This window comes from Ascoidea rubescens (genome assembly GCF_001661345.1).
Source record: "Ascoidea rubescens DSM 1968 unplaced genomic scaffold ASCRUscaffold_4, whole genome shotgun sequence".
Classification (NCBI taxonomy): Eukaryota; Fungi; Ascomycota; class Saccharomycetes; order Ascoideales; family Ascoideaceae; genus Ascoidea; species Ascoidea rubescens.
The window spans coordinates 810,625-837,146 of record NW_017962916.1 but is presented as its reverse complement, the minus strand read 5'-3'; the positions used below and the strand labels follow the sequence as shown (position 1 = coordinate 837,146).

Below are 26,522 nucleotides of genomic sequence, written 5' to 3'. Positions count from 1 at the left end.
TAAATATAAATGTGAATGTGAATGTAAATATAACTATAGTTGAATAAATGGATAAGTGAATAAATGAATTGAACTAAAGAGAAGCAAGTAGGAGGAGCTTGAAAAATGAGCCAGGCAAAATCAGAATAGAGGGAAAAAAAAGCCAATGAGTTGCGAGAGCAGAGCCAAAGATATATGCAGCTATTAGATATTGGATACTGGAGAATAGAAGTGAGTTGTTAAATATCAGACAGTGGATAGAGCCATTTGCTGTTGCTCTTTTGCTGATTTGAAATCACTCCCATCAAAGAAAAATATTCAGTAAAGGCTCTGCCAACTAGGTTCAAACCTAATCCGCCGCCACCCAAGCGCTTCTGCCAAAGGAATCAGAAGCACCAGAAGCACCAAAAACAGCAGCTTAGTAGGCTCTTTTCAACTGCACCGGGTGCTGCCCAATGTACTTACCATTCATTTCCTTGAACGCAGCCAAACAGTCGTCTGCGCTGGCAAAGCTCACGAAGCCATACCCTTTGTTTTGCCCGGTTCTGCGATCCACAGGCACCTTCACCTTCGCCAACGACAGAAACTTGCCAAACGCCATCTGCACCATCTGCTCGGTGGCGTCAGGCCCCAAGTTACCCACAAACATCCGGAAGTGGCTGCTGTCCCACTCTTCCATCGACTCGTCCACCCACTGCCTGCTGCCTTTGCGGCGTTTGCTGCTGTTTTTGCTGTTTCTGTTGCTTCTGTTGCTTCTGCTGTTTTTGCCATCTTTGCCGCCCACCGCTGGCAGTGCACTGTCATTCTCCTGCAGATCGCACTTCTCCTGCTTCTCGCCTCCCTGGACCTCACCCTGACCCGCCACGCTGAGCAAATAGCTCGATGCTGCTCTTCCTGACGCTAGCCGACGGTCGCTGGTCTTCATGAGATTGATCTTTCTCTTTGCAGGCTTAGCTACTCTGCTGTGTGTGCTGGTCTTGCTGAATGCCATCTCAATTGCTTTCTCTCTGCTGCTTTTTCTAACCGCTGATACTTGTACTGCACCAGATACCTCTACTCCTGTGCTTGCTTCTTCAAATCCCAACCGACGGCCACCTTATTATATCTATCTCCCAAAGCGGCGCTACCCACTTTTTAGCAATTTTTTTCTGGCTATTTCTTGTTCCTCACTATACTATAACTCTACACTACACTACTCTTCTTCTTTTTCTTTTTCTTTTCTACGCTAGTCTGTGCTGACCTAAACTATTCTACACTACTACAAAATGTCTGCTCAACCTTACAACAATCCTCCCTCTTACTCTGACAATGTCTTTAGCCAACCAAGAACATCTGTCGATGAAGCAAATATCCCCGATGACTTCAAATACTCAACCAATGTTGCTGCTTGTGAGCCCTCAATTCGATCAATCTTTATTAGAAAAGTCTACACTCTTCTAGTAGTCCAATTGTTCATCACCTTCACTATCGCTTCTTCAATCAAACTATCCTCATCAATCAATCAATGGTGTCTTAATCACATCTGGCTAATGATTGTAGCAACAATTGGCACTTTTGTTTTCCTTTTAATCTCCTTTTTATCTTCAAGAAAATACCCCTACAACTTATTTTCCTTATTTGCCTTTACTCTTTGCGAAAGCTACTGTGTTGGCATAATCACTTCCCTATATGATACAAACATAATCCTACAAGCAATTGTTCTAACTATTACAATCTTTATCGGTTTAACTCTCTTTGCTTTCCAATCAAAATACGACTTCACTTCTTGGTTAGGCTTTATTAACATTCTCTTTTTTGGCTTGATTGGTTTCAGCTTGGTCTTAATCTTTGTTCCTTATAACTCAAAATTGGAATTAATTTACTCCTCAATAAGCGCTCTAATTTTCTCCGTTTATATCTTAATCGATACTCAACTCATAATGAGATCTTTCCATCCAGAAGACGAAATCGCTGCTACTATCACTCTATACCTTGATATCATTAACCTTTTCTTAAATCTTCTACGTATTTTATCCCAATTCAATAGTGATGATTGATTTTTCTTGCATATTTGAATAATACTTTTTAAATTCTCAATTACCCAATTGCCCAATTACCTAATCACTCAATCACTCAATTATTTTAGACAATTGATTATTATCCTTATGTGTATATCTCTTTATTTCCTTTTGTGCCTCTGATTTTTGTTTTCTTGATCTTAAATCACAAAAACAATCCAATTTTAATTCTTTCTTTTACTTCTCTCTTTTATTTATTTCTTTATAAAATTACCTTTTTCTATTTTTTTTTATTCTATTTCATTTAATCTTCCTCTACTTTACTTTACTTTTTCTTAAACCTGAAATTAACATTAACATTAACATTAAAAATATTTTAAATCCTTAAAATGTTGTTTAATAATAAATCTTTTTATTTTTTATCAGTCTTTTTTGTATCTTTAAATTGTAAACCTGTCGATTTAGCTACAAATTCAATCAATACCAACGATGACAATCGATTTATTAATATTAATAATAATGAATCAATCTTACCAACTTTAGATAAAAGATCAATTCATGATATCTTAAACCAACAAAAATTCTTATCCTTATCTGATAATAATAATAATAACAATAACAATAATAATAAAAATAATAATAATAATAATAAAAATAAAATTAATCAATATTCGAAAAATTTTAAATTATTCAAAAAAAAAAAGAGATCCTACGATTTCGAATACAGCTACGATAATATCGATAATGAAGTCAAAATCTTAAGTCCACAATATGAAAATTTTATCAACAACCTATTTTACAACTATGATAATGACATTTGCGACCAATCAAACTCAACCGTTAGCTATTTAAACAAAGATAAACTTTTATTACCAATTCACTCTCATAATGACTACTTGAGAGAAATCCCATTATTCGACTCTTTATCAAAGGGTATTAAGTCAATCGAAGCAGACGTTTGGTTATTAGATGATGTTAATAATTATAACGAATTTAGTGAATTATATATAGGTCATGATAATGTTTTCTTGACTAAAAAACAAACTTTAACTGAGTTGTACTTGAAACCTTTAGAGAAATTATTAGATGAAATCAATTGTCAAGATAATGAATTAGGCGAAACCTGTAAAGATATGAATGGTGTTTTCTATAATTCTCCGGAAGAATCTTTGTATTTATTTATTGATATTAAAACTGACGCAGATCATACCTATACTCTATTAATGAAAAAATTAAAAGATTTGATCTTTTCTGATTATGTGTCGTATTATGATTTTAAAGAAGATAAAATTGTTCTTGGTCCAATATCAATCATTTTAACTGGTAACATTCCAATTGATTTATTAATTTCCGAAGAAAATAAAAGCTTTTATCAAGATGGTAGAAGGTATGTGTTTATTGATGCCCCATTAGAGTTATTGCCAAAAAGTAAGAGTGAAGACTCTCCTTATGATTACTCAAAGTTCTCATTGACAGCTTCAGCATCATTATATTCAATCACAGGAACAGAGGAAGCATTAGATGTATTTAATGGGTTATCTTCAGATCAATTGGATTCAATAAATTGTAAAATTGAAGCTGCTCATTCTCTTGACTTGAAAACAAGAATTTGGGGAACACCAGAATTCCCAAAACAAATCAGAAAAAGAGTCTGGCAACAATTGATTGAAAGAAAAATTGACTTATTAAATGTTGATGATTTAGAATCAGCATATCAATTTTAAAAGAATTCACGTTAATATAAATTTTGAATAATAAAAAAAGTAAAAAAATAAAATCAAAATCAAAATCAGAATCAAAAAAAAGCAAGGTATTGTATTATTAGAATGAAATAAAATAATCTAAAATATAAAAAAAGTATACACAAAATAAATGCTATTAAGATTTCTCGCTAAGAACGGAATGGTTTCAAACGAATGAATCCGTAAAAACAAAAACGGGTCAGCGCAGAGACGAACAAACCATTCGTCTCATCACAAAAACCAAACTCCATCCAACAACATTCAAACGTGTTGAGAATTACAAAAAAAACAACAAAAACGTCATCAAGTCATTAAATTACAGGTTCACGTGACCTAAAAAAAATGAACATGAACCTTGTTCTTATCGGGTGAAAAAGAGACTCACAGCTCGATAACATCGATTGGATTGGAGTAAGACCCATACGATTTCTGCTTGAAACCAATGTCCTTACTCATTCTTCTGCGTTTCAGCACCCTATATTGTGGTTCAACATTCACAGGGCGCTCATCAAGTTTCTCCAAGAAACCGATTGCCTCTCGAACAAAACCACTCTCATAGAGTCTGAACAACAGAGAAAGCTCCAACTTGGTAAAATGACCCAATTCGATAGGTACATCAGGATATTTGACCACGCTGTAACACTTTTCTTGAGACCAACAAGTGTATTTCATCACAATCTTTCGATGAAAGTCAATTTCAGCACATTTGTCAAAGTATTTAGATGCAATGACTTTTTTATTTTTTGGTGTAAAATAATACTTAATAACAAGTTTCATATTAGTTAAAACTTGTAGCAAATCTCTACCTTGCATTGTAAGCTGTTTTTTAGATTTAACTCTACAATACTTGTCACTAATCAATTTATTTAATTCACTGACGGTATGACATTTACCTAAAGGTATATTATCCTCAAGGATTTGAAACGTTTTAATATGCTTTATCATTGGAAAATAGCTAAAACAATTTTAGGAAATTAAATTTAATTTAATAAGGAAAAACGACTACAGATAAATATTGCATTTTCTTTTTCATTTCAAATCAGGGAAAATATTGGACATTTATATATAGAGGGATAATGCCTTAAATTCATTCAAAAGTCTGAACATTCATATCTTTTTCAAACAATTAAATAAAATTGGGTAATTTTTAGTTGGATAACTAAAAAAATTCTAGAAAAATCTAATTGAAGATTTTATGCTAAAACTGCGCCTCCAATTTCGAATGAATGACCAATCACTCTTAAGGAACAAGATATATAATTACAGAAATTCCCCAACGATTTCTTCTAAAATCTATTCTGTGGTTGTTAGGAATTTCAACGAATTTCAACAGATGGTTTTCATTTCCAAAAAATAAAAAGTCGTTTAGCTTTTTTTTGCTTTAATTCATCACTTAAAATAATCTCGAGATTTATTTCTAAATACACCACTACTATTCATTTGCTGAGTTAAACGTATAGAAAAACATCTCCTTTTTCTGCTTGTGTAGTAGTGTCGTATTTAAAAATAAAGCTCAAGAATTTAAACTTAAGCGATGACTTGAAGCAACAAATACTCATATGCTTTTTCTTGAGTTTTGAGAAATATTGAAGAGAAATTGAGGAAAATCATTTGCTTTTGCTGATGGATCTCCTATGTTCTAAAATCTTATTATGTTTCTCACTGCGTGTTTCTGTGATTGTGCGCTTTTCAGCATTTACCCACGTGATGTAACATAAAAGATATTTCCATGGCTACACATATCAACATTCTATTACCCTGATTTTCAAATATATCAGTATTAAGGGCCGGATTTGATTTTCAGAAGTCTTCTGAATGCCGGTCAGTTGATCACCGCTTGTAGTGGGAGCTAAGGAAAGAAACTACCATTTCTTGAGGGATAATAACTAAGATGTTGACTAAACCAGACCTCTCTTAAATTAGGAGCTCGACCTGCGCAGCCATATATGTATCCTGTTAACATGGGTAGAGTGATTTGCTCTCAAAGTCACGAGTAACACCACCTGTAAACGGGACATATATGGATTCAAATATTTTTCTTTGCTTGTTTTGCGTCTTTTTTGATTTCAGCTTTACCATTTTTTCCGTTGTCATCAATGATTTAATTACTAACAAAGCTCTCTTTTTGGTTTTTGTATCACCTTAAATTTTTTCATTGGCTGTAGGCATTTGAATTGCTGTCTAAAGTACTTTTATCTTTGTATCTTTGTTTGGATTTATTTTTCTGCTATATAAGATGGTTAAATTCTTCATTTGTTCTCGAATTGGTTCACTATATTACCAATTCATAGTATACTACTGATCGTATATTAATTGAGTCTTTTTTTCGATAGTCAGTGTTCAATTCCGAATATTAATAATGAGCTCAGATTCTCCTGTTAATTTCAATTCACAAGGAAGCAAAAATGAGAATGATCCAAACGATAACAAAAACAATGTCAATAATGAGTCATTTGATCAATTAATTAACAATCATGCTTATAATATCCATGATTATGCCACTGAGTTCAAATTACCCGAAAAAATCACTCTCGGTCGATATATTTTTGAAAGATTAAAACAATTGAATGTAACTACAATTTTTGGAGTCCCAGGTGACTTTAATTTGACTTTATTAGATAAAGTTAATGAAGTGAAGGGTTTAAGATGGGCCGGAAATGCCAACGAATTAAATGCTTCCTATGCTGCTGATGGCTACTCAAGGATCAAAAGAATGGGATGCTTGGTTACAACTTTTGGAGTTGGTGAACTATCTGCTATTAATGGTGTAGCTGGTGCTTATGCTGAACATGTTGGTTTAGTTCACATTGTTGGTGTTCCTTCATTACGATCTCAATCAAACCATTTATTATTACATCATTCTTTAGGAAATGGCGATTTCCATGTATTTGAAAAAATGAGTAAAGATATAACTAAATCGACCATTGTCTTGCATGATCTTAATCATTCTCCTGGTGCTATTGATGAGGCATTTAGAGAAGCTTTTCTTTCTCAAAGACCTGTTTATATTGCAATTCCAACTGATTTGGTTGATTTAACACTTCCCTCTACTTATTTAAACAAAAAACTTGATTTATCATTACCATTGAATGACACTGAAGCTGAAGCTGAGTTTATTAATAATGTTTTTAACCTTGTTAAAAAATGCGAGAATCCAATAATTTTAGTGGACGCTTGTTGTTCAAGACATTCCTGTGTTTCTCTTACAAGACAATTTTCTGATTTAACTAAATTTCCAACTTTTGTTACACCCATGGGTAAAGGTTCAGTTGATGAAACTAATCCAAGATTTTCAGGTGTTTATGTTGGTAAATACTCGCCGGATTATGTTAAAAATATTGTTGAAAGTGCAGATTTGATTTTTTCAATTGGTAGTTTATTATCCGATTTTAATACTGGTGCATTTACTTATTCTTATAAAACCAAAAATTTGGTTGAATTTCATTCAGATTACTGTAAAATTAAACATGCTTTTTACACAAATTTACGCATGGAACATGTTTTAAAAAGATTGGTAACAAAAGAAAATTCATCTAAAATGTTGGAAATTTTAAAAGAAAAAGATTATTATTCAAAAAATACTACAATTCCACCTTATATTACCCCCAAATTAGATACCAAAAAAAATGATAAAGAATTGACACATTCATTTTTATGGGATCATTTATCATTGATTTTAAGAGAAAAGGATATAATTATAACAGAAACTGGAACATCATCATTTGGAATATTACAAACAAGATTTCCTAGTCAATGTATTGGAATATCTCAAATATTGTATGGATCAATTGGATATACAGTTGGTGCATGTTTAGGCGCATCAATGGCAATTGAAGAAGTTGAGCCTGAAAGAAGAGTTTTATTGTTTATTGGAGATGGGTCATTACAATTGACTGTGCAAGAAATTAGTACAATGATCAAATGGAATTTGAATCCATATCTATTTGTTTTGAATAATAGGGGATATACAATTGAAAGATTGATCCATGGAAAAACCGAAAAATACAACGATGTTGAAAATTGGGATTATTTATCCATTCTTAAGACATTTAATGGAAATGTAGAGAAAAAATACGAAACAAAAAGAATTGCGACAGTGGAAGATTTTAAAGAATTAGCTAAGGATAAAGATTTTGCGAAAAATGATAAAATTCGATTAATTGAGGTTATCTTAGATAAGGACGATGCACCTACTAATTTGGTTCATCAAGCCACTGAAACTGCTGCCACAAATAGTGGAACTAGTAAGTAGTTATATAAATATAGTGATAAATAGAATAAATTATTTTTTTTAATTTAGAGTTTCTCACTTAAACTTAAATGAAAACAAAACAAAATTCGGAACTTTTTAACTTTGATTTTTCCTTATTATTATCAAATCTCAAGACATATAGGGCAGATAAAGGAAATATGGTACAAGTTTCGACAGTTCATGTTAGTAAGTTTCATATAGAATATTGGTGGAATATATGCTATCGGTTTTAAAAATTACAGACACCATGAAAAATGTAAAAAATTTCATCCAATTAATTACTAATGATCAATGATTCATACTTCATAATTAAATCACAATCAATTAATAAGAACTGAAAAACTAACAATAAAAAGCAAATATACCGGATTCAATAACTAAGGAGGAGTTGTTATCATTATTCATTCCTTTTGGGAATATCGTTGAGATCAATTTGCCAAATAAAATCAAAAACAGAAATAAAACTACATTTGCAGATATTCAATTTGAAGAATATGAAGATTGCCATGAAGCCATTAAAAATATGAATGGATACGAGTACTATAATAAATTTTTGATATGTTCAGAAGGTCAAAACAAGTCTTTGTTCAGTACAAACTTAGTTGAATACAACAAAGCAATCTGGGATAAAGGCGAAGAAGAAACAGAAAAGGAAGCAGAAGGAACTTAAGAAGCATGAATTAGGTGGAACTGAGACGAATCTGAATTGAGAAGCATGGAGCTGTAATATTCATAGGAAATTTCGAGCACTTACACCTCTGTATTTAAATATTCTCTAAATGCTACACCACAGCTGCAACTGAGCCATACACAGCAGAATCAGCAGAACCATCTCCATCTGTAAAAGCTTTCCAAGGCATTTCCGGCCAACCGCAGGGCTCTTTGGCGCAGCGGTAAAAACCCGGTCTGGTGCGGCCCACGTGTACCCCTTCCCAAAAAGAACTCTGGTTCGTTTCTCAGGGGTGGTAAATTCGGTGAAGCTCATTCTCCCTCGTTGCATGTGTTCGTGAGAACCAGCGGCTCGGAAGAGCCGTAGAGCGTTATCAGAAATTCTACGGGCTTCTCAGGAACCCGTAATGGGATTCGCTCTCGGAGAATTGGCCCGTGCTGTTCTGAGCACGGAGCTGTTAAGTGCGATATACGGGCACGAAGCACTCGATACCGGTCATCGGACCAGACCTGGTTCATCTTTTTGAAAATTTTTTGAGATGCTGATGGGAAATCAGCAGAAACACCAGCAGTTCTCTCGAAAATGTCATTCGATGAACAGACTCCTGTCTCGCTTCTTCTTAGCCCAGGGTCAATTTTTATTGGTGCCAATAGACAGCCTCAGTGCTCGGACTATAGCAGCACTCTCAACATTGTTGCCTTTGGATCACAAAACTTAGTCTCGTTATTCAATCCTCTTTCCCCTGACAATGTTGGGGTTTTCAAGACTTTGAAAGGCCATAAAGATGAAGTGATATGTTTGAAGTTTTTGCTCAATTCTAATTTTTTAATTTCGACCTCTCAAGATTCAACGATAAATATTTGGGAGTTTTCAAATACAGCTGACGATAATAATGATAATAATAGCAATAATTACAACGTGAGTTTGTTTCAAACCATTCAGAATATTAACAGCAATTCTTCAATTGTCTCATTATCTGTGTTGAATGACAGACTATTTGTAGTTTCCGATTCAATTGGTACTATCTCACTAATTTCATTCAATGATGACAAAATTTTTCAAATCATAAAATCTTTCAAGGTTGAAAATGAGTTCAACGAGTTTTATCCTTTAACTTTATCTTTACATAACTTGTACAATAATGATTACCTCTTATTTATTGGCGGAACAAACAAATTCATTTATATATTTTCTTTTCAATTTCAGGATAATCAAATTTTCAATCTATCTCAAAATTTAAAACTTCCTGGCCACGAAGACTGGATCAAATGTTTATCATTCAAAAAGATTCCAAATTCAAATACCTATTTACTAGCTTCTGGTTCTCAAGACCGTTACATACGATTATGGAACTTGAAATTAACTGGCAATTCAATTCAAAAAGATAAAACTATACTTGACAATCAAGAGTCGACTCAAAAACTTTCTTTATTGACAAATAAAACTTATTACTTTAAAACTAGTGAAGAATCTTTAGCAACTTATTCTATCCATTTTGAAGCTTTGATTATCGGCCATGATGATTGGATATCCTCTTTAACTTGGAATCCCAATCCTAATATCTTACAATTATTCTCAACTTCTGCTGATACTTCCTTAATTCTTTGGGAATCTGATGAGGATTCTGGTGTTTGGTATTCAAAAGCGATTCTCGGTGAATTAAGTATTAAAGGTGCTTCAACTGCTACTGGTTCATCTGGTGGCTTTTGGTCTTCTTTATGGATTCAATCAACTGAAAAACAATTAATTTTATCTCATGGAAAAACTGGGTCGTGGAGGTCTTGGTCAAATGACTATAAAAATGATTCAAATTGGATTCCTCAACTATCTTTAACCGGTTGTATAAAACCTATTACTGATCTTTCTTGGTCTAAATTTGATAATTATATATTATCAACTTCTTTAGATCAAACAACAAGATTATTTGCAAAATGGAATAAACATAATACTTGGCATGAATTTGCAAGGCCTCAGATACATGGTTATGATATGGTCTGTATAAATTCAATTGATTCCGATAGATTTATTAGTGCTGGTGATGAAAAAATTTTAAGATCTTTTGTTAAACCAAATTCAATTAAAAGACTATTAAATTGTTTTTCAAGCAATTCTAATTCTAATTCTAATTCCAATTTTAATCATACTAATCAAATTAACCAAAATAATAGATACGAAAATGTTTCATTACCAACTTTAGGTTTATCAAATAAAATTGAAAGTAATAACGATAATATTGGTTCAAATGCCTTGGCTAATCTCACTACACCACCTTTAGAAGATCATTTGCAAAGGTTTACTCTATGGGCAGAAGTAGAAAAATTATATGGACATGGTTTTGAGATATCTTCATGCGACGTTTCAAATAATAATAATTTTTTGGTTTCTTCATGTAAATCAAATTCCGTCAAGCATGCTCAATTAAGAATATTCAGATATTTCAATGATAGTTGGAGAAAAATTACAACAGGTCCTGATTTAATATATCATAGTTTAACTGTCACAAGTTGCAAATTTTCTCCAGATGACTTATTCATACTAGCCGTTTCAAGAGATCGTAAATTTTCAATTTGGGAATTTAATGTTGAGAACGAAAATTATATCTTAAAATACAAAAATGAAAGAGCTCATACAAGAATTCTTTGGGATTGTTGCTGGATACCAAATTTAAAATTTGGCTATAAATTCATAACTGTTTCTAGAGATAAATCCTTTAAATTTTGGAATTTGGATATTGAAAAAGGATCGTATTCGTTAATTTCAACTTCTAAATTGCCCAATGGAGGTATAACCTCAGTTGACATCTACAATGAATTGATTAATGAAAAATTTGCACTCGCAGCCTTTGGGTTAGATAATGGCAGTATTTATATTTATAGTTTTGATTTGAGCTCAAACGATTCTAAAAACTTCAAGTTGGTTGAAAAATTAGATGATGGAATAGCGCCTGATGATAAAATCAGCGCCATCAGATGGAAAATGGTCAATAATGAACTTGTGCTAGCAGTGGGAAGTTCTGATAATTCCATTAGAATATTCAACTTTGATATCAAGGAAGTATCGAATAGAATATAGGAGAAATCGGACTTGAATTTAAATTCAATGGTCTGGCGATTAGCATCTGAACATTTGCTCTCAGAATTGTAACTTTTTTAACGCTGTAGAATACTTTTTGATCTGGTTTGACCCAGAATAAAAACGAATCGCAAAATCCGGCTTCAACAGCGAACGACTTCCTCTTCGTCTTTTCTACTGCTGTATCTGATCTTATCAACACCATCACCAACAGCACCAGATCAAATGATAAAGCACTCGATTTTCAACCAACAGCTAACCCCCAACATAAGAGTGGAGGTAGTTTACGAATCAAATCCCTTCTACGCTGGTGAGTCTGTGTCTGCTATCATCAGGTTTCGCCATCTTGGAAAGGAACACAGTCTCTCCAGACCCAACTCAATAGCCTCTATCAAATCAGACACCACAACTCAGTCTTCATTGCCAGAAACAAGAACAGAAAATGCTTCCAACAATGCTCTTAGCCCAACAACTGCGCACCAATCTTCTCTCAGCTGGTCAGGATTTGGAAGAAGAATCTCGTCCCAGTTTTCCAATTCTGCAAGAAGCTCGTTTTTGGATCAGCTAGATAAAGATGAAGGTGAACCATCTGCAAAAGTCAAGCCATTGATTATCGTGGAACAAAAGGAATCCCTATTGTTGGGCAATATTCAGTTGTTTGGCTATTTCTTGATAAACAGAAATGTCGTAGACGATTCCAGATTCGACGATTTAAAGAAAAAATCTACAATTGGTGGGAGAATAGCTGGAATTCAAAGCTTGGAATCCAGCAAGTCCAACTTGAATGGGGGATTGTTTTCAAATTTAACGTCAAACATCTCAAGTTTGTTGAATACAAGTGTTGGCGACGTTTCCTCATACATTTCAGGTTCCGGTGGGGTGTCTGGAGTGGATAATTACACCAATAGCTACATTTTATCTAACATCGATAACTTGTTTCCTGTTTTTTCAACTGAGCAGTCTCTTTTATTCACAGAAATCACTTTGCATCCTGGGGAAGTTAAACAATACTATTACAAGTTCAAGATTCCCGAAACTTTGCCTCCAAGTTACAAGGGCAATTTCATCAAAATCAACTACAATTTAATATTGAACTGTGAAAAGTTAACCAAGAACTCACAGCCTAGGAAGTTAAATATATACTTCCCCTTGAAGATTTATCCATTTACCAATCCTAATCAAGTCCAACCGTTTTATGATTTGAATAGTGAGTTTCTTAATAACTTTAAATATTTAAAATCCAGTAGAAATAGAGGAGTAATAGTAGATTTGAATGATTCCAAAAATCTAAGCTTAAACAGAAGATCAAGTTTTATTTCTATATCAAATTTTATAGTGAATTCTAACCTTGCCAATTCTGCTAAGAAAACAGAAAACTCGAAATACCTAAGAAATTCGAATTCAAATCAATTAAAAAAAAGTTTTATTAAAAAGATCAAAATTTTAATTGATGATAAGGATTTTATCACTTCAGAGAAAATTAACAATTACAAAGAAGAAGACTCGATATTAAACGATTTCAAAACCAATACCTTTAAGGGGTGTTCAGAGACTCAAAAACTATTCTACCCATCAGTCTTAAGAAAACCGTTTCAAAGCCAATTTTTAATTAAATATAATAAACATTTTGTCTCCAAATTAACATTATCAAAGTCTTATTATGAAATTGGAAGTCAAATCCACTTGATATTTGATTTTGATTCAAAAAAATTAAACGATGATTATTATAAAGCTACAGGCTTAGTAGTGAATTTTGAGTCATTTGAGTGTTTTAATCATCAATTTTTAACGGAAATTAATATTGAAAACACAAAGATAGACAATTCAAAAGGCAAACATAAATTTGAAAATGGAAATAAAAGTGAGAATAAAAATGAAAATAACAATGACACAAATAGTGAGACAAATAGCCAAAACAACCACGATAATAGAAATAATGATATCCAAAATCAAAGATTATTTAAAGAATTTGAGGAATTGACATTAAATGATGAGGTGCTTTATAAAGAATTTTCTCAATTGTTGATATCAAAAAGTTATTCTGTTATTGATTATAATCAGTTGAATTTATTTTTCACAGTACCATATAGTATATCGCCTCAATTTGAGAGTAACATCTTTAGAATTCAATATTATATAAATTTGAAATTTATAATAATTAAGAAAAATGATGAGAGTGATATGAACTATGAGGATAATTATGAAAATATTGGAAACAAAAATAATAATTCTAAAAAAGAGGTATCTAAGAAAATTGATAAAGGGATTCTAGATGAAATTTATAACGACAATAAAGGAGAATTGTTTTTAGGGAGGGATTCTATAAATGGATTTGAGTTCAATTGCAAAATTCCAATTAATATCATCTCATCATACGAGGATTTTGGTGGAACAATTTATAAATAAATAAATGAATAAATAAATAAATAAATAAGTAAACCAAAAACCAAAAAATAAAAAAATATATGGGGATAAATCATCTTGAAATTAATTTAAGATAAATAGATTCCAATTATTGTAACTATTTCCCGAATTATTGATTTGGACAAATTTTTGAGTATCATTGATCGAATCTACAACAATTATTGTTCCGTCAAGACAAACTCTACACATGTTTTTTTCTGATTCATTAATTTTTAAATTGATTTGGAAATCATTGTTATGATTTTTGTAATCTTTAATTTTGTAATAATCTAATTGATTTGATTTAAAAAAATTGGTATCATCAATGTGATTAGCATTATTAAATGCTTGATTCATAACATTTAATAGATTTTTGTTGTTTGATTGACCATCAATATCGTTGTTATAATGCATTAAAAGTAAATACAAATCTTGATTTAATAGATTTGATAAAGGAGATATATTGAAGTTATCCTGAAGATTTTTCACCGCGGATAAAATGAAATAAGAATAGTTTGAATTTGAAGCAATTTGTTGATCATTTATCGATAAATCACAGTTATAAGTTTGAATTTTTTTGTTCAAATTATAATTAGCAGCAATTTGAAATCTTTCAACACCTTTTGATTTTAAAGAGGGATCTTCCGAATCCGCTACCAAAGAAGCATGGAAACACCATGAGAATATTAAAAAGAAATTAAAAGAAGATACTTTGATTTCGGGATTTAAAAATAAGTAGGAGCCATCTGAGAAAGTTGCGTTATATAGAGGTAATTTTGATCCCTTGGAAGAATTTGATATTAGTTTTTTAATTGAATCAATTGGGTCAATTATATTTAATTCGCTCGCTAACGCATTACCTGAGCCCAAAGGTAGAACTGAGATTAAGATATCATTTTGAAAATCAGGAATGTGAGGCAAGTTGTTGACGAACTCATTAATGGAGGTATCACCAGATATAATAATTAGAGTAACAGGCAATTTATTGGAGGAATCTATTGCTTTAAGCAAATTCGAAGAGAAATTGGAGATAAAATCAATTGAGTCAGTTTTATAGTAGTCGTGGTCGACATTCAAATTTTCACTATTAAATAGTATTTTTAAGAGCTGCTGATATGGATCGCTTGATGACGATCTGCCCTTTCCTGAGTGAATTGAATCCAAAACAATGATCTTTCGTCTGTTGGAGTCGATTTGCAGTGGCAAATGATCAACATCAATGGAAAGCAGCGCCTGATTATTAACGAGCTTATCAACGATCTGAAGCAGAAAAGAAGACTCACTGGACAGAATAGCTATCTCTCTGAGAAACAAGCCATTCTTAAAGAGGCGAGCAGTAAAAGAAGACATTGGAGAAACAGCAGAAACAGCAGAAACAGCAGAAACAGCAAGAGAAGGAAGCTCGGCGCTTAACTCCACCATCTCGAACTGTTACCCGTCCTGTCTTTCGAAGTCTCAAAGTTGATTTTGCTCCCACAACTGCTTCTTCACTTTCAGCGGCCATGGAATCGATGAAGAGAAAGCAGGAAGATGAGCTCAGTGCTGTTTCGTTGAAGAGATCCAGGCTTGATGCTCAATTGATCCATTCTCCATCTCAGTCAGCTACATTGGTGGTTGACTCTGATTTCTCAGAAGACGACATTTCTGGTGTTACTCCTGTCACTGCTACAAGCTCTGTTCCTGTCAGCTCTGTCTCTGTTGTCAGTGATCCTGCTTCTGATAAACCCAAGCACAATAAGACAACACCATCTGCTCTGAATCTGGATAACGATGAGAATTTAAAGTACTTTTCTTACTTTAGACAGATAAACACTTTTTTGATGTTTTTAAATCAATTGAAAACTGAATTTCCCACTTTTAACGACGTTTCAAATAAGATTGCAGTTGACCCAAGTAGTTTAACCAGCTTATTTCTTAAAAAATCTTTAAATGAAAGGAAGGAATTTCAATTAGGTTTACAGTTAAAAGACCATTATTTGAAAGGCAATTTAAAAATCTTTGATAAATTTTTAAATTTTAAATTAAACGATAAATTGGATTTATCAAACGATAATAATAATGCAAAAAAAAGCAATAATGATAATAGTATCAAGAATAACAGTGATACTAATAATAACAGTAATACTAATAATAACAGTAATACTAATAATAACAATGTTGATATTAACAATAATAAGCATCACGAAGATCAAAATAACAAAATCATCAATCAAAGCAACGCAGAACCTATTGATGATTTTTATAATAATCACAACCTTAACATCTACAAACATTATGATGGTGTTTATCCACCCATTATTCCTTATATTTATGATGATGAATTGTTTGATTGTGTATTCTATCATAAATCCTTAGTTGAAGAAAATAAAATTATCAATAAAACCAATCTTGGTGTTATAAATTCAAAAATTAAAAAAAACCAAGTCTTAGCTGTAATTGGTGAAAGTTTTTTATCTAGTGCTGTAACCCTAATTATTAATGAAAATTTTCCTGATTATAACCATCAAGATATAATCAAATTAAAAGAACAACTAGTAAAGGATGAGTTTTTAGACCATTGTTCTACTTTATATGAATTGGATAAAGAATTTCAAACTAAATATCATGAAAATGTTGTCAATAATTCTTGTACAGTTAATAGATGGAAACGGAAAATTTACGTATCAATTTTCCTTTCATATATTGGCGCTTTAGTTCAGCAAAATGATTTGTTTGATACCATTAAAGATTGGATCAATGTTTTAATTCAACCAAATTTAGAAAGTGTTAAAGCAAATCTTTTAAAACCTTTGGATAAGACTGCTAAATCAGAATTATATAAATTAATTGGTTCAAGTAACTTAGTTCCAAAATATGACATTATAGAAACTGGTGATTCGCTTGGTTTAAGGCCTTATGTTGTTAACTGTGCTTTCAACAATGAAGTGCTAGGCAAGGGCATTGGTCCTAACTTTAAAGAAGCAAGTCTCAGAGCTGCAATGGCGGCATTAGAAAACAAAGAAAAAATAGATCATTATATTTATTTATCAAAATCAATAGATGGCCCTAATTTAATCGAATATGGTCCAAGTACCAATGATAATGATGATGGTGGTGGTGATAATAATAACAATAACGATAGAAAGAGTATTAATAACGGCGCTGAAAATCTGCGGGCCAGGATGGTTGATAACAACCCAGGTGGCAATAGCATGTCATTAACACTTTCAAACAATAATGTTGGATACGGTGGTGTTGCTACTGAAGAACTTCAAATGACAGCTAAGGTGATCTACCAAGAATACGCTGGATTTGAATACCCAGTATATTTTGTCAACCCAATCAACCCGAAATTCATTGATTTTACTTCAAAGGACAGACTATACTCGTTAATTATAAGCAGAAACCGAATGGTTGTTCCCAAATACGAAACTCGCCAGTTGGGGCAAAATCGTATTGAATCGACGTTATTACTCAAGGGTATGCCTATTGCACAGGCCATTGAGCGAAACAAAAAAAAAGCCAGTCAGTTGATTGCAATGTATCTCTTAAGAAACACGGATGTTCTCCGTTCACACGAAGTGTTTTTCTAGGTCAATGAACAGCTAAAACAGCAGAACCAGCTAAAGCAGCAAGGGCAGCAGAACCACTTTTAAGGTTCTGCTAAAAAAAGAAACCGCATAAACACGAAGAGGCACCGAATCTTGCAGATGTGTACATGAAACACCTGTTATTTTGCTTTTATCTTTCTCTTTTCCTATTAATTTTGTAGCTAGCGAATATCTTTACTTTGATCTTTTTTATTTCGACAATTAATTCTCTACAGTTTGTTTTGATGTCTATTACTTTCTGGCAATCTGGTAGCTTTTGAAACATGGATAACAGCAAAATGGGAAGAACATTCAACAAAATCAACAGCGCCCCAAAGAGATTAAGAATCATTTTGGGGACTTTGTTTTTATTTTTTTTTTTCACTATTTTGATTTATAATAATAATGTAGCCGAACAACAAACCGCTGCTTTTAATAATGGAAACCAAAATAGACTATCTAATTTAGGTGGTAGCACCAATACAAACGCTGATATTAACACAGATCCCAATAGTATTAACAGTAATAACATTGACGGTTTCAGTCCAAACAGCCAAACTGACAGCTTGAAAAATAATAGTGATAGTAAGAAGCCACCTTATCCAAGCTCTAATACTTTTATTGAAGATGATAAAAATCCTAAGGATGGTGATTTTGAGAGACCAATTGCAAGTGATCCATATCGTAACAACCAAATTTCAAGTTCAAATCCAAATGGTAATTCAAATACCAATCCAAACACTATTATTGCAGATAAAGAATTTTCAACATCAAATCAGGATCCAAAGTTAAGTTCTTCCGATAATTTGAAAAATAATGATCAATATAGTGATTCTGATTATATTTCTAATGATAAATCCGATACATTATCATCATCATCATCGTCTTTGTCGTCTTCGTCTTCATTAAAATCAAATCAAGAATGTGTTAATGATGAACAGTATGTTATAATGATAGATGCAGGTTCTACTGGTTCAAGAGTTCATATCTATAAATTTGATACATGTTCTACTCCACCAAAATTATTAAATGAAGATTTTGAAATGTTGAAACCTGGTTTATCATCATTTGATACCGATGCTGAAGGTGCAAAACATTCATTAGATCCTTTATTAAACTTGGCGTTAAAAAAAATTCCTGAAAATAAACACAGTTGTACTCCAATTGCTTTAAAAGCTACAGCTGGCTTGAGGTTATTAGGTCTTGAAAAATCAAATAAAATCTTACAAGCAATTGAGGAATATTTAATTAAAGATTGGCCATTTGCATTAATTGATGAAAATGGTGTCATAATTATGGAAGGAAAAGATGAAGGCGTTTATGCGTGGATTACAACGAACTATTTATTAGGTAATATTGGTAACTCTGATGCAAAATTAAATGAGAAAACTGCTGCAGTATTTGATTTAGGTGGTGGCTCAACACAAATTGTATTTGAACCTCAATTTGATAGTAAAACCGGCGAAAAACTAATTACCACTGGTGAATACAAATATCAAATGTCTTTTGGTAATCAAGATTTCGAATTATATCAATTTTCTCATTTGGGATATGGTTTGATGGAAGGTAGAAATAAGATCAATTCTAAGATTTTAGAAGCTTATCTAAAGGATGAAACTAACGGTCAAAAAATCTTACCAGTTACATCTAAAGATGAAAAGGCGACAGCTACATTAGTTTCACCATGCGTCCCCCCTGGAGTTATTGCAGAAGATGTGTCAGTCAATATCGATGACACTTTGTATAAAGTCAATTTCAAGGGACCAGAAACCCCAAGCGGTGCTCAATGTAGAGCATTGTCAGAAAAGATTTTAAACAAAGATTTAAAGTGTGATTCTGAACCTTGCTCATTTAATGGAGTTTACCAACCATCTTTAATGAAGAATTTTAAAAAGGATTCAGACATGTTTATTTTTTCATATTTCTACGATAGAACAAACCCAATTGGAATGCCATCCTCGTTTACATTAGGAGAATTGTTTGAGCTAACTAGGGTTGTTTGCAATGGAGACAAGCACTGGACTAATGTCTTGGGTGCAATGGATGGAGCTTTGCAAGAATTGCACAATGAGCCTCAATGGTGCCTTGACTTGTCATTTATGGTTTCTTTGTTATACACTGGATACGACATTCCATTAGAAAGAGAACTAAAGACTGCAAAGACTATAAACCACAACGAGCTCGGATGGTGTCTTGGAGCCTCCTTGCCCTTGTTGGACAAAAGCAACTGGAAATGTCGTGCAGTCAACTAGATAGAAGCATCTATAAATTTATTTAACTCGATAATTTTAAACATTTGATGGATACAAAGTAAATGATAAACTGGAAAAACCAGTGCATTGGTAGCAGTGTTTAAGACACGCATCAACGCACATACATTGCATATTGTGATTGAGGTCCACCAGAACGGTACCCATATACCTTCCAGATACTGGTAACAATAGCAATCAAGTATCAATCGCTAAGAATAGATCTTCTTAACATGTGTAGCGCAACAGAACGCAACACCGAATCAAGTCGCGCACAGACGCGTTTCCACGTGTCGGGGACACAAAGCGAAGAAGCTGTAACCTGCACTGGAGTTTCGTCTCAGGACAGATATTCCTGCTTCTTTTCATTCTTTGCAATCCTCTTCAGTTGAGATACACTGGGTGTTTGACTTTGGTTGCTTTTTTTTGTTTTGTTTTGTTGCTGTTGCTTGGATCATGGATGATTCTGCTGCTGGATTTGGTGCTGATCCGATAATTGGTGGTACAGGTGTGCCTAAAGATGGGTATTCTTTCAATAGCAAATTTGGAAATAAAAACTTGTCTGGTAGTCCCTACCTGGTATCAAATGTTTACAATAACACTTTAGATTACTCTTCTAAGGATTTGTTTTCATTTCCTTTGAAGGAGGAACATGAAATTGATCCTGATGCTGACCAAGGAAACAGAGAGGAAGGACATGAACATGAACATGAAAAACATGGAAGTGATTTTCATGAAGATGAGCATCATAATCATAACCATAACCATAACCATAACAATGACAATAATCATAATCATAACCATGATCACAACCATGATCACACTCATAGTCATAGTCACAGTCATAATGATTCTCTTTATGATAATTTTCAAAATGTGAATTTAAATAAGCAATTGAGCAATAATTTTGACAATGCTCATTCTCATTCGCACTCAGGTCCCAATTCACAATCACAATCACAATCACAATCACAATCACAATCACAATCACAATTACATTCACATTCACATTCACTGCCTCTTAGTTCACAGATCAATATTTTTCATGGCCAAGACTATGGGGATAACAGCAATAGTGGTATTCACAATCACACTCACATTGATAATGTTAATAATGAAAATAAAAACAACAATTATAGCAATAGTGATGGTAACTCATTTACGAATGTTTTTTATTATTTTTTTCCATTTTTAGTTTCCAAATCGAATAATCTGAGAAATTCATCATTTACTTTATCCATAATTAACTTGTATCAATCGGTTAAATTGGTTTTGATTAATTTATTTACAAATAAAGAAACTAAATCAATAACCCAATTTTTGTTTTTAAATTTTTCATTTATGATAATTCAAATGATTTATTCTTTTAAATCCAGGTCATTGGGATTATTTTCAGATTCTTTACACATGTTATTAGATTGTTCATCACTAGCCATTGGATTGTTTGCCAAATTTATTTCAAAGAAATTTTCATCGATTTTTTATAATAAAAATCAGTATTTAATTAGACATTCATCAACATCTTATTCGAATAATAATAATAATATCAATATAAATAACAACAACAACATTATATCACAGATTTTGATATCAAAATATCCATTTGGATTATCAAGAATTGAAAATTTAGCAGCATTTATCAATGGAATATTGCTCTTATCTATAGTTCAAGATATTTTTTTTCAATCAATTGATAGAATATTGAACCCAATTTCACTAGTCAATGTTAACCAGTTATTAATAGTATCTATATTGGGATTGGTTGTTAATTTGGTCGGAATCTTTGCATTCAATCATGGACATGATGGGCATTCCCATGGGCATTCACACGCAATTTCACATTCAAGTTCAAGTTCAAGTTCACACTCGCACTCATTGTTACCTAATCATTTATCATTGGATTGCATTGATGAACATTGCAATGATGAACATGTTAAATTGAATACGATTAACGATGTTAATAAATTTAAATCATCTTCTGGTTCTCTTGATACTAATACGGGGAATTTTGTGCAAACACATAGTGATGAAAATATGAGAGGGATTTTTTTACATATATTAGCCGATACATTGGGATCAGTTGGAGTTGTTATATCAACGATTTTTTTAATATATTTTCCCACATTGAAGGTCTTGGATCCATTTTCATCATTGTTTATAATCGTGTTGATTTTTTTATCATCATTACCATTGATTAAGAGTTCATGTTTTAATTTGTTATTGATATTGGATGATAATGAGAGAATTAATCTTAATGATGGGTTGAATAATACTAGTTATGTTAATGCGGAGAGCTTAATAAGAGAGTTATTGCATGATTTGTATGAGTTGCCTGGAGTTTTAAACTATTCAGTTGTTAGGATTTGGAAAGATACCGAATGTGAGTATTCAGGAAAAGCAAATGAAGATGGGCATGAACATGAGCATGAACATGAGCATGAACATGAGCATGATCATAAGCATGAAGATGAGCATGGACATAGTCATGGTCATAGTCATAATCATAGCAATAAAGATAGTCATAGTAATAGCCATAGCCATAGTCATGGACATGGACATGAAAATGATAATAAAGATGAACATAAAAATAAACATAAAAATGAACATAAAGATACGGATAGTAATGAAGGGAAAACCAGATTAATTGGATATATCCATATTCAATATCCGGATGGGGAGAATTCGACTATTATAAGGAAACGATGCGAGAAATTAATATTTGAGAAATATAAATTGAAATTATTTATTCAATTGGAGAATGAGTCGAGTAGTTGTTGGTGCAGGAATAACTTGGTGAATAACGGCGAGAAAAATGGGTTTAAAGCAAATATTGTGAATGGAAATATAAAGAATAATTCGATTAATTCGTATGATAATACAATTACATATATATGAGAAACAATATAATTTAAATGAATATTTATTTAATCCTGTATATATATACATATGTATTGAAAGGCATGTTAATGGGAGGAATACTTTTGAACCAACTTGTTAAATCTTCTAATTGCCAAATAGCCCTCCAAGAAAGTGAAAAAGAACCATTCAATTTTGAAATCAAAGGGAACTCTATAGAATCTTAATTTTGGTAGTAAAATTAGATAGAATTCGGATAAATGACCTAGAATGGTGATGAATATAGTATAATGAACATTGTTCTTCAAGAAAAGAACAATGTTTGGAGGAATGTTCAAGTAATTTTTGAAAAGAGAGTCATAGATTAAATCTTTTCTAAAATACGAAAAGATCAACAAAAAGAACAAGCTCAACAAAGTGAATTCTGGGATAGAAGAAGGGTAGACGATATCTTGAATTTGAAAGTGGGAAACATTTCTTTTTTGGGCAGCATACTTTGCCATTTCAATGAGCTTGAATCTGGATTCAGACAAGCTTGTCAAGGGAGCATCGAACTGGATAGGCTTGACAATGTCTTGATCTCCCAAGTCAGTGTGGTTGAAGGTGATGGTGATGGAGGTCAAGTCGATGTTTGTCATGCGAATGTTGGAGAGATGGGAGTCGACCTTGATGCCACCGTAGACAGAGAGGTAGTCTTCGATGGCCAACTTGTGGTCCTTGTTCATGTGGGAGAGGATCCTTTTCTCGTCCATTGAAAGTGAGCAGCACTGGCAGCAGCAGCAGCAGAGAAAGAAGAAGCATCTCAGAGAAAGCCAAACCCGAAAACATTCTCCGAACTCCCACCCCATTGCGCTGGTTCCGGCGCCAGACGGCGGCTTCACGTGTTCCTGCGTCTGTTTCTGCGAGTGCACTGCACACTTATTGAGATCCACATGTGCATGCATCTAACGGCAGCACCAGCGCTGGGGGTCTTTCCCAAAACGGCAGTGCTGATGTTTATGTTTTTGTTTTGGGCCGTCGCTGTAGTGTCGGAGTGGGTTTGTGAGCTGGAGTTGTGCTGCCTCTGCTGCCTCTGCTGCCTGGGATGGAGGAGCTGGTGGGCTTTCTCTGGGTGCCAGTACTGCTTCTGCTGTTTCTGCTGCCTCTGCTGCTTTTTTTGCTTCTGTTTGACCACTTCTGGTCCTGTCCTTTCATAAGAGACTAATTTTGACTTCCCTCTGCCTAAGTCTATCTTATTTGTTTTCTTTTTACTTGTTTTGTTCACTTTCCAGTATTTTGATCTTTGGAAAATTTTTCTAATCATATATCTATAACAACTTCTTCAATTGTTTATTCTATTCCTATTTCTGTTTCTGCTCCAGTTACTCTACAATTCATTATCAACAATCACTAGAGACCCACAATTCCTTCTTCTCAGCTTGTTCGTCTTTTCTTTATTCATTCCCAGTGCAACCATCTCTCAAACTCAATATCAACAAGTCAACATTAAATCAACAAATCAAATCAAAACAAATCACTATCAACAAACTGATACCTATCAACAATACAAACACTACTACTACCACTACCACCACCACAGCTTTTCTCTTATTGCAGCTTGTTTCTCTTTTTGATTATCATTCCATTACTTCAATTATTTCTTTCTCAATTTTGTTAAAAAAAAAGAATAGAAAATTGCTAGATAAGAATTATATTATCAAAGATCATTATCAAAGAATATTGAACCCTTTCATTTTTATTCATAATATATATCCTATATCTTGTATTTTTCCATTTATTTTAATGCAAATTAATTTCTCTTCATTTAATTTATTTTATCAAGTAATATAATAATTATTATCCATAAAATGGCTGTATGTTTGTTGAATTGTTTATTTATTTTTTTCTTTTGATTGTTTCTTTTCTTATTTACTAACTCAATTTACTGGTTTTCTTTTGGTTTTCTTTTGTTTGCTTGGCTTTTGCTTTGCTTTTATGTTCATAATTTATCTAATTTATCTTATTACTTAGGGCCCTACTTTAAGAATCGATGAAAATGCTATCAATAACAATATTCGTTTAACGAGATCCAAATCGAATATCAACAACATCAATATCAATGAAAATATTAATGAAACTATCAATGGTACTAGAACTGCTTTGACCAATATAAGCTTGAACAATCAACTCTCCCTACCAAACCAACAAAAGATAATCATACCAAGACAATCACACTACAAAAGAGACCCTCTCAATAATAACAACTCACACAATATTAACATCATCAACAATAAAGCGAAATCTCCTGAAAAATCAACTAGATTATCAATCAAAAGACGTTATGAAGAGTTTAATTTGAATAATAATATGAACATTGATGAAAATTTTAACAATGAAAAATCTAATGAGAATTATAATATCAACAACAACAACAACAGCAATAACTATAATGACCACATTAATAACAATAATAATAATAATAATTTTCTTAATGGAACGACTATCAATATGAATAATGAGAATAATAACTTCTTTCTTAATAATAAAAAACCGAAAATAACTTATAACTGGGATGACTTGGATTTAGATGATTTCGATGACCCATTGATGGTAAATGAATACGTTGTCGATATCTTTAATTATTTAACGGTTTTGGAACAACAAACTCTACCTGATGCAAACTATCTTATCTGGCAAAGTAATCTAAAACCAAGAATGAGATCCATTATAGTTGATTGGTTGGTTGAGGTCCATTTAAGATTTAGATTGCTACCAGAAACGTTGTTCATTGGAATCAATTTAATGGACCGTTTTCTATCAAAGGAAATAATTGAAGTGGATAAGTTCCAATTGTTGGCTATTTCATCTTTATTTATCTCTGCAAAATATCAAGAGATTTGCTCGCCCTCAATCAAGAATTTCTCCTATGTTACAGATGGAGGATTTAGTGAAGAAGACATTTTGAATGCCGAAAAAGTGGTTTTGGCAGTGTTGGAATTTAACATGTCGTATCCAAATCCCTTGGAATTTTTAAGAAGAATATCTAAAGCAGATAACTACGATGTTCAAACGAGAACCTTGGGAAAATACTTGTTAGAGATATCGGTGATAGACTACAAGTTTATAGGATTGTGCCCATCACTCTGTGCAGCTGGAGCAATGTATATATCAAGAAAAATATTGAAAAGAGGAGAATGGAATGGCAACTTGATACACTATTCAGGTGGGTACAAAGAAAAAGACTTGAGGAAAGTCTGTGAGATGATTGTTGAATACTTGATTTCCCCAATTGTACACGAAGAGTTCTTCAAAAAATATTCGTCAAAAAAATATATGCGAGCATCAGTGCTAGCAAGACAATGGGCAAAAAAGATAACAATGCAAGAAAGGGATATAATGGAATAAGAGTTTGGTTTTCAAAATAAATAAATGATATCATCTGAATACCCTAGTTGAACCTAATTATAGACTCTCATAACCTATTATATCTAACTCTATATACACTTTACACATACCCTTTCAAATACCATTAATTACCAGCACATCAAATACCAAATACCAAATTCCTTAGCAACAGAAAAAAAGAAACAAAACTACCAAAAAAAAGAAAAAAAAGAAAAAAGAAAAAAAAGAAAACCCATATCGAAAAGAAAAAAAAATAAAACATTCCCAAATTGCCGATAAAGCATCAAAGGGTCTGAAAAAGATTGTGGTGCCAGTGTTTTTGTTTTGATACCCAACCTCTACATTTCCA

General features: G+C 32.6%; 13 protein-coding genes across 13 annotated transcripts; 9 read left to right on the top strand and 4 right to left on the bottom strand.

Moving 5' to 3' along the window:
- Positions 1–403: 403 nt before the first annotated feature.
- On the bottom strand, positions 404–922 carry ASCRUDRAFT_26828 (RNA-binding domain-containing protein; the record flags this gene model as incomplete). The annotated part of the gene is made up of 2 exons (XM_020189971.1): positions 404–784; positions 845–922. Coding segments are annotated over 2 exons (459 nt in total), but the record flags the coding sequence as incomplete, so codon positions are not given.
- A 400-nt stretch (positions 923–1,322) lies between these two features.
- Positions 1,323–1,994, top strand: BXI1 (Bxi1p; the record flags this gene model as incomplete). Its single annotated transcript, XM_020189795.1, has 1 exon — positions 1,323–1,994. A coding segment is annotated over one exon (672 nt), but the record flags the coding sequence as incomplete, so codon positions are not given.
- Positions 1,995–2,824: 830 nt separating this feature from the next.
- On the top strand, positions 2,825–3,700 carry AIM6 (Aim6p; the record flags this gene model as incomplete). The annotated part of the gene is made up of 1 exon (XM_020189479.2): positions 2,825–3,700. A coding segment is annotated over one exon (876 nt), but the record flags the coding sequence as incomplete, so codon positions are not given.
- A 73-nt stretch (positions 3,701–3,773) lies between these two features.
- On the bottom strand, positions 3,774–4,856 carry ASCRUDRAFT_75244 (uncharacterized protein). The gene has a single exon (XM_020192984.1). The coding sequence runs from the start codon at positions 4,661–4,663 to the stop codon at positions 4,100–4,102; it is 564 nt and encodes a 187-aa protein (XP_020048323.1). The 5' UTR covers positions 4,664–4,856; the 3' UTR covers positions 3,774–4,099.
- Positions 4,857–6,077: 1,221 nt separating this feature from the next.
- ASCRUDRAFT_33289 (alpha-keto acid decarboxylase family protein) lies at positions 6,078–7,970 on the top strand (the record flags this gene model as incomplete). Its single annotated transcript, XM_020190414.1, has 1 exon — positions 6,078–7,970. One exon carries the CDS (start codon positions 6,078–6,080, stop codon positions 7,968–7,970), a length of 1,893 nt encoding a protein of 630 aa, XP_020048322.1.
- A 1,300-nt stretch (positions 7,971–9,270) lies between these two features.
- ELP2 (Elongator subunit ELP2) lies at positions 9,271–11,697 on the top strand (the record flags this gene model as incomplete). The annotated part of the gene is made up of 2 exons (XM_020189646.1): positions 9,271–9,506; positions 9,546–11,697. Coding segments are annotated over 2 exons (2,388 nt in total), but the record flags the coding sequence as incomplete, so codon positions are not given.
- Positions 11,698–11,937: 240 nt separating this feature from the next.
- Positions 11,938–14,118, top strand: RGP1 (Rgp1p; the record flags this gene model as incomplete). The annotated part of the gene is made up of 5 exons (XM_020190447.1): positions 11,938–12,073; positions 12,113–12,521; positions 12,621–13,478; positions 13,644–13,888; positions 13,976–14,118. 5 exons carry the CDS (start codon positions 11,938–11,940, stop codon positions 14,116–14,118), a joined length of 1,791 nt encoding a protein of 596 aa, XP_020048320.1.
- Positions 14,119–14,199: 81 nt separating this feature from the next.
- Positions 14,200–15,465, bottom strand: ASCRUDRAFT_7460 (uncharacterized protein; the record flags this gene model as incomplete). The annotated part of the gene is made up of 1 exon (XM_020192750.1): positions 14,200–15,465. The coding sequence occupies one exon, from the start codon at positions 15,463–15,465 to the stop codon at positions 14,200–14,202; it is 1,266 nt and encodes a 421-aa protein (XP_020048319.1).
- Positions 15,466–16,406: 941 nt separating this feature from the next.
- ASCRUDRAFT_16866 (uncharacterized protein) lies at positions 16,407–17,150 on the top strand (the record flags this gene model as incomplete). The annotated part of the gene is made up of 1 exon (XM_020189454.1): positions 16,407–17,150. A coding segment is annotated over one exon (744 nt), but the record flags the coding sequence as incomplete, so codon positions are not given.
- Positions 17,151–18,613: 1,463 nt separating this feature from the next.
- On the top strand, positions 18,614–19,936 carry GDA1 (guanosine diphosphatase; the record flags this gene model as incomplete). Its single annotated transcript, XM_020190394.1, has 1 exon — positions 18,614–19,936. A coding segment is annotated over one exon (1,323 nt), but the record flags the coding sequence as incomplete, so codon positions are not given.
- Positions 19,937–21,241: 1,305 nt separating this feature from the next.
- Positions 21,242–22,828, top strand: ASCRUDRAFT_33594 (metal cation transporter MSC2; the record flags this gene model as incomplete). The annotated part of the gene is made up of 2 exons (XM_020190444.1): positions 21,242–22,317; positions 22,573–22,828. Coding segments are annotated over 2 exons (1,332 nt in total), but the record flags the coding sequence as incomplete, so codon positions are not given.
- Positions 22,829–22,843: 15 nt separating this feature from the next.
- On the bottom strand, positions 22,844–23,563 carry ASCRUDRAFT_75240 (uncharacterized protein). The gene has a single exon (XM_020192983.1). It carries the CDS (start codon positions 23,539–23,541, stop codon positions 22,897–22,899), a length of 645 nt encoding a protein of 214 aa, XP_020048315.1. The 5' UTR covers positions 23,542–23,563; the 3' UTR covers positions 22,844–22,896.
- Positions 23,564–24,636: 1,073 nt separating this feature from the next.
- On the top strand, positions 24,637–26,173 carry ASCRUDRAFT_7455 (cyclin family protein; the record flags this gene model as incomplete). The annotated part of the gene is made up of 2 exons (XM_020192732.1): positions 24,637–24,642; positions 24,800–26,173. The coding sequence occupies 2 exons, from the start codon at positions 24,637–24,639 to the stop codon at positions 26,171–26,173; spliced, it is 1,380 nt and encodes a 459-aa protein (XP_020048314.1).
- Between the last annotated feature and the right edge of the window lie 349 nt (positions 26,174–26,522).